The following is a 7,859-nucleotide window of genomic DNA, read 5'->3' as shown; positions in this document are numbered from 1 at the left end:
TGATTCACTGCAATTTGACAGCCTCCCACACAGGTGAGAGCACTTACTAGATCCTCCAGTCCAGCTGCATTCGCTCCTGTGCCAAGTAGGGAAAAAGAAAAAATAATAGAAAAGAGCCAAGAGGAGGCAATACACAAGCCAGAAACAGACACCGTGAACCTGGTTGGATAGACCAGGGGGTCAGTGACGGCAATGTACCTGTCCAGAGAGATAAAGCACAAGTGGTAGATGGAAGCGTAACAGAATGAGCCTTCAAAACAAGAGTGGAGTTGACAATAACGCTGCCCAAAGTACCAGCAGCTCTCCACAGACCTCACTGTGCTGAAGGGCATCACAGTCACTCCCACCAAGAAGTCAGCACAGGCCAGAGAAGCAATCAGGAAGTTGGTAGGAGAATGCAGCTGCTTGAAGTGGAGAATGGAAATCATCACCAGGAGATTTCCAAATACAGCCAGCACAGCTCCAAAGCTGAACACTGTGTACAGGACGAGGCGGGGAGCTGGTGAGTAGGGGTTTTTCACACAGGATCCATTCAGGTGCTCGTAGCAGAGCTGCACAGCTGCAGCAGAAGGAGACACACTGCTCATGATTCTCCGATTTGATACCTGGGAACCTGTCACCCTCTGTGACCCAGGATGTCATTCCAGTTTTCAAAATGTCCTTAAAGAAAAGATAAATACAATGTCAGTGGTTGCCAGCACATTCTGTCTTTGCTTCCTTGTAAGTGCAAATCTTTACTTACATGTTTAGAAAGTGATTCATATCCTCATCTTGTAAATGATTCACTTCTAAATGAATAAGCAGTTAATTTTCATTGTTACATAAAATGCTGTCTATTTAAGTTTTTAAAAAACTTCCTGCATTACCTTGTTCTTCACTTCAGAGGAGAGTTTGTCTTCAAGAAACTATTACATGATGCATGTCCGAATGCCACATTTTATTAGCATTATTTTCCTAATTTATCAGAGCAATGATAATGCCCCAAACACTCTCTCCCCTCAGGAACATAGTTCCATAATTTCAATCCCCAAAGCTCTTAAGATTGAATCCCCACAAGTGCAAGGTGTTTAGAAAGAAAGAATTAAATAACAATTATGTTTATGGTAAACTAAGCTTATGTCCTATAATTTCCTAATGTCATTTGACCTTTGCATGAAATATAATACTGCCTAGTCTTTAAAACCTTTGAGCAGAAATTGAAAGTCGTATTATTTATTGTTATTAGTTACTGCCTTTTCATTCTTGTTAGAATCATTTATGATTTCTGTGTTGAATGTCACTAGAACTCTTCCAAATAAGTCCTTTCTCCCTTCCAGTATCAGTTTGTGTTAAAGGAAAAAAAAATAGAATCCTATATTAAACAGTGGAATGCTTCAGGTTTAACTTTAATAACTCAGATTTAGAAAAGAGGAGGAGTAGAGGACAAAATGTTTGCCTCATGAAACAACCAAGGAAGTGCAAGTACAAATAAAACATTGTTCCTGCTAATATTTTCCTTGTAATGGGAACTATATGGAAGATATTTTAAAAAATAAATTGTTGAAAGAACTCTTGGAATGTGAGCATTCCTATATTATGCTCCATGTTTTACCATTGACAAATTTCCACTTCCTTTTAATGTTCTAGAATAGATCAGCTTATGTTTCAAAAAAATGTTTTCTGATGAGTGACTTCTATGTGGTGTGCTCAGTTGCTCAGTCATGTTCAACTCTTTGCAATCCCATGGACTGTAGTCTACCAGGCTTCTCTGTCCATGAAATTTTACAGGCAATAATACTGGAGCAGATTACTATTTCCTACTCCAGGAGATTTTCCCAACCCAGGGATCAAACCCATATCTCTTGCCTATCCTGCATTGGCAGGCAGATTCTTTACCACTGTGCCACCTGGGAAGCACTCAGTGACTTATACTTATGTTGAAAAATCAGCTTTTTAATATTGAGGCAAAAAATATTTGAAAAGTTTACATTTTTAGTATGTACTGACTGATGACATGATAAATGTATCCACCCTTGTATTCACAATCAAGAAAGGAAGCAACATCCTGTATTTCTCCTCAGGCCCTTTTATACTTAATCTCACCCCACATATCCCTTCTCCTATCCTGGGGAACCAGTGATCACCCTTCTATGTCTAGGGATTAATTTCTGAGGCCTAAAAATCTTGTGTCAAAAACGTCACACAGTTTGTCTTCTTTTCTGTCTGGCTTATTTTACTCAGCTCAGTGTCTGTGAGTTTCACCCATGTCTGAGAACATTTGCAGCTCATTCCAAGTTATTGCTAAATGGAATTCCATTGTCTGAATTCAATTGCCTTCCAGTTATTTTATCCATATACCAGTTGATAGATATTTAGACTGTTCATCTTGGGACTGTCATATTGGGAAGTGTATGTTTAACTCTGTAAGGAAGTACACATTTTCTAAGGTAGCTGGACCATTTTATGCTCTCACCAGCAAGCTATGAGTGTTTCAGTTTGCTTGAAATCTTTCCTTCCTCCTGGCGGATTGCCTATCACCTTATAGGATTTTTAAATACATTAGAGCTTATCCATTATATTTATTTTACTTCTCTTAACTCTATGTGAGAGGCTAACGTGGACAAGTAATGACAACTCAATGTGGTGATGGCTCCGATAAAGAGTTCAGTGGTCATCACAATGAAGCAAGGGAATTGTATTCACAGGTAATTTTACCAAGAAGGTAACTTTAAATATAGGTCGAGAGGATCCAGGAGATATTTAAGGTAAAAACAGACAGGGGTTTTCCAGGCCGAGAGCGCAGTGTGTTTCGAGGCTCCGAGATGGGGGAGGGACGCATTCGCAAGGCTGAGAGCGGCTGTAGAGCAGGCGCAGTGTGGGGACCGGCGTGAACTCAAGGAGACCTGCGCACAACCTGACCCCACCTCCCTCATTTTGCCAAGCTATTTGGATTTCTGCAGAGATGAAGGGTTAGGAAGAGAGAGGACATGAAATACCCGTGGTGACAGATAAAAATCTTCACTTCACCTGCTCAGGGATGCTAGATAGGATTTATGTTTTTCTGCAATACTCTTAAATCTACTTAGAGCCTCACACTGCACCTGGTACAAGAAAAAAAAAATCTCAATAAATATAGGGATTCTGCTCCTTTATCCCCAGAGTGGCATCCATGTTCAGAAAGCTCAGTCTCACAGTATCCGTGGGTGTTTTTTGAGGTCTGTCTATTGCAGAATGCGTTTTCCTACCTCTAAGGAGCTGACTTGGCAGCATCTTCGCCTTCCCTGAGGGCTCCTTCCAGCCCCGCTGGGAGGTTATGTCGTCTCTCAAAAATATGTGCATCTATTCAACACATCTACTGTGCATGTTTATCACTTTTCAAAAATGACCTAAAGAGTAGAAATAAAGCACAAGAGGAACATGGAAACATAACTCTTGGTAGCTTCCATCGCTCTTGAGTACAGCACATAATTAATACAGAGAAGAGTCAGAGCATTAAAGATCTACTGAAAGAAACCATTAAAAATACTTTTAAAATATTAAGATATAAATCCTGAGATACTTAAATCTCTTTAAGATGCAATTTCTAAAATATACCAATGTACCTACAATTTAGTTTCATTAGATAAGACAAAAATATACCAAAGATATATGCCCAAATGTTAGTCCACCAAAATAAAACAAGCAAGCACACAGATAAAACTAACTTCAATGCTTAGAGAAAAATAGAGATGTGCATTGTTAACATCAATTTTAATATATTTATTTTATCACAAACATTAACATTTTAAAGATAAATTACAAAGTAAATCCCCCCATACACAGACACTGTCTATTATACACAAAGGTACATTTTGTAAAAGTGTAATATGGGGGCCTATTATACGTTGCTTTATAATTTAGGTCAGATTTTTAGCTTTTGTTTTCTTTTGATTTTAGTCAAAAAAGTATATTGAGGTTTTCTTTCCTTGTCAATTGCTATTTTTAATAGTCAGTTGTGCTTTTTAATGGTTTCATAACATCTCATTTCAAAGGTAGAGCATTTAATTTACACCATATGAATCCTAGTCTATTGTAATTAGCAATGGGGAGATATACAATGACTGTCCTTGTCACATTTCCTTCCTTGCCTGACTCTCTTCATATGCTTGTTTGCCAGAAACAGAACTACAGAGGCATGTGACATGTGTGATTTGAAATTTTACATAAATATCTTAATTCCCCTCTAAAAGAAAATGCTACATTATGTTTTTCGTAGTAGTTTATGAAAGCGCTCAACTTTCAGCAGAGTACTCAACTTCTCATACTCTGATTAATCTGCTATTAATGATCCAGTGTTGTCAAATATGAGACACAAACTGTAAGATTTTAATTAATTTTAAAATTATGTGTACATTTGACATTTTAATGTATTTATTAACCATACCTCTGTAAAATTTCGTGTTTATGTTTAGTGGCATATTCAACTCCATCTTAATGTTTTGTAAATTCTTTTTATATTTTTAAATCTACTAATACTTCATCCTGTTTGCTGCTAATAGCTTTTCCAAGTTTGTATTTCTTTAACGTGCCTTTCTTTCACTTTGAAGTTGAAAAATTTAAATTTAGTGCATGAATCTATATTCTGTCATGATTCCACCAATAAATTATAAAAACTATGTTTTCTTCTAGTTTTTTAATATCTCAGATAAATCAGTTTTGATTTCATAAAATACATGAAGCAAGATCATTAAGAGTTTTTCCAAAAAGTTTTATACCACATTAACATTTCTAAATTATCCATTTTTCAATAACATAAATAGTAGTGTTATTTTTATCATGAGTAACTATAAACTCCAAATAGTACTTATAGGGGGAAAAATAAAAGACAATTGCCCTCCATCATGAGCTGGAAGGTAAAAGCAACAAACTTCATGAAATGAGAAAATTGTTACATAAAATAAACTACTATTACAGTACACATATTGCTCATGGGTATTCCTACCTTTACAAAATATCTCCTAAAATATAAAATATGAATCTCATCCTGGATCTGTACTAGCTGATGGATATGGCTCAGAGATCTTTAGGAGCTCCAGAAAGACTGGACCCCAAGAATCAATTTGCTAAAAATAAAAGCAAACTAAACTGAGTTCTGGGGTTGCAAACAGTCGGGCACGACTGAGCGACTGAACTGAACTGAAACTGAGTTCACAGAAAGACATTCACAGAGAACTTGGAAGAAACATTTGAAAATGAAAAAAGAAAAAGTTAAGCTTGGTAGGAAAGGTAAAAGAATAACAGGGACTTGAAAGAGAAAAATAACAACTGATAGAGCAGGACAGTGTAAAGATGCGAGGAAACTAGAAATTACGACCACTGTGTCAACCACTAGTAAGTGATATGTTTTTGTCAAATGTTCAAAGGATGTTCACTTCTCAAAAAATAACAGTATAAACTGATGCTGCTGAAATTGAGGTACTGTTTTTCCTCCCCAGTTTAGTGGATCATTTTCAAGCACTATATTTCATATAACAATTATTTAGAATTTTTCAATATATCACTAGGTCACTGTTAAATTTTTCAAATCATCACTATGAAACTTGTTTTAGAATTTAGTTTTGATTGATGAAATGTCCTTTAATATTTCCAGTTTAATAAGTCCTATTACTCTTTTAAACCAAAGGAAAATGAGGCATAAATCAAAGGATTTAGAGCCAGTTATAGTAACTGAATGAGCAAAATATCTCATAAGCATATTAAATGCTATGAAACTCAAAAAAGAATCAATGAATGAATCGATTACATTGAGAAATCATGAGACCAAAAATACTAAGCTGTGATGTCCAGGGTTTTAGCCACTTTTCTCTGTGTCTTAGCCACTCTGTTCTTGCAATTCTCTGGTAACAATTTTACTTTCTAGTAATGTTTAAATCTTTTTATTCTGTTTTCCAATCACAAGAATAGTATTTCTGTACTGAAGAATCTTAACAAAGCCAGGTGTGAAAAACAATAGAAATCCTGCCAATATGCAGAACTGGTTTAAACAAGTTGACAATCACTTATCAAGCAGAGGGCAGTTACTTATCCCTCCATCCTATCATCTTTGGCATCTGTGTACAATTTGGCACCACTGTAGGCCAGAGACAGGATACAGAAGATGCTGGAGTCAATTTCTCAGACAGACACCAGTGCAGACCTTAAGCATAATAGATTTAACTGAAACCCAAAAGTTTCCTGGGAATATGAGCTAAGCAGACAATAGGGGCGGGGGGAGGCAACAACCTTGTGAAAGTTAATCACAGAGAAATTTCTGAGGAGCTGGAAATAAGTAGACCACTTTGTAAAAGAAAGACAAAGGAGATCAGAGACGACTGAATGTTTACAGGATACAAAAGGAATGGTTAATGGAATAAAAAGGTGTGTGGGGCGGGGGAGTGGACTGTCTGCAGAGAGTGGGCTACTGTGAGTTCTGCAGTAGTTAACAAATAAGGGAGTTAACATTTACAATTGGAGAAGGAAATGGCAACCCACTCCAGGGTTCTTGCCTGGAGAATCCCAGGGACAGCGGAGCCTGGTGGGCTGCCGTCTGTGGGGTTGCACAGAGTCGGACACCACTGAAGCGACTTGGCAGCAGCAGCAGCAGCAGTCAAATAAATATTTTGGAGAAGCAAAGGGACGTGCACATCCTAATAAGACTGAAATACAAGGGCGTATCCAGTTAAACTGAAAAAGCCATTTGTTTTCTTTCATGAAAAGTCTTACTTGATTTTCTAAAACTCATTTCATTTGGAAAAGGTAAAGATATCATCAACCTCCTCAACCCAATGGCTTACATTTGTTCAGAGAATAAATTCATGCTCCCAGAACTATCCTTGAAAACCTGACCACTCACAATGACTTTGATGGCTTTCCTAAACCAAGGGTAAAATAAAGCATAGATCAAGGGGTTCATGGCTGAGTTGTAATAAGCACACCAACAGCAAATCTCATAAATATAGGCCGGGGTTATAAAGCCCATAAAGGCATCAATTAATGAGTCAATACTGTATGGTAACCATGAAATCATGAATGCTATGACCGTGATACCCAGGGTTTTAGCTGCTTTTCTCTCTCTCTTGGCTACTCTGGATTTGTAACTGTCTGAGGATGACTCTGTTTTGCTACCAGTATTTTCAATCTTTTTAGCCTGTTGTCTGGCCACAAGAAAAATATTACTGTAGAGAATTATCATGACAAGGGTAGGTATAAAGAAGGACAGAAAATCTATCAATACCCAGTTTTGATTTACAACCATCTGACAGCCTCCTACACAGTTGAGTGCACTAGACAGTTCCTCTAGCCCATTCTCATTGGCACCCGTGTAGAACATGGCACCACTGTAAGTAATGGGCAGGATCCAGGCGATGCTGATGCATATCCCTGACACAGACACCGTGAACTTGGTGGGATAGACCAGAGGGTCAGTAACAGCAATGTACCTGTCGATGGAGATGAAGGACAGGTGGAAGAGAGAAGAGTAACAGAATGCTGCATCAAAGCATGTGTGAAAAGTGCAGAAAGTTCGCCCAAAGTACCAGCAGCTCTCCACGGACCTGACCATGCTGAAGGGCATCACAGTCAGTCCCACCAGAAAGTCTGCACAGGCCAGAGAGGCGATGAGAAAATTGGTTGGTGAGTGCAGCTGCTTGAAATGAAGGATGGCAGTCATCACCAGGAGGTTTCCAAACACGGCCAGGACAGCCCCAAAGCCATACACCATATACAGAATCACGCGGGATGCAGGTGAGTAGGGGGTTTTCACACAGGATCCACTCAGGTGCTCGTAGCAGAGCTGCACAGCTGCAGTGGGAGACGAGTTGCTGCTCATGATCTGTCCTTTACACTCAAAGAATTCTGTCCTT

At 38.2% G+C, this 7,859-nt stretch overlaps 2 protein-coding genes across 2 annotated transcripts; both read right to left on the bottom strand.

Annotated features, from left to right (window-relative positions):
* Positions 1 to 8: 8 nt before the first annotated feature.
* Positions 9 to 587, bottom strand: LOC120859477 (trace amine-associated receptor 7a-like; the record flags this gene model as incomplete). The annotated part of the gene is made up of 1 exon (XM_040235572.1): positions 9 to 587. A coding segment is annotated over exon 1 (579 nt), but the record flags the coding sequence as incomplete, so codon positions are not given.
* Positions 588 to 6,787: 6,200 nt separating this feature from the next.
* On the bottom strand, positions 6,788 to 7,825 carry LOC120859478 (trace amine-associated receptor 6-like). Its single transcript, XM_040235573.1, has one exon. The coding sequence runs from the start codon at positions 7,823 to 7,825 to the stop codon at positions 6,788 to 6,790; it is 1,038 nt and encodes a 345-aa protein (XP_040091507.1).
* Positions 7,826 to 7,859: the final 34 nt, after the last annotated feature.

Source organism: Oryx dammah, unplaced genomic scaffold (assembly GCF_014754425.2).
Source record: "Oryx dammah isolate SB20612 unplaced genomic scaffold, SCBI_Odam_1.1 HiC_scaffold_1189, whole genome shotgun sequence".
Taxonomy (NCBI): Eukaryota; Metazoa; Chordata; class Mammalia; order Artiodactyla; family Bovidae; genus Oryx; species Oryx dammah.
Note: the sequence above shows the minus strand (reverse complement) of the source record. Positions and strands in the feature narration are given on the sequence as shown.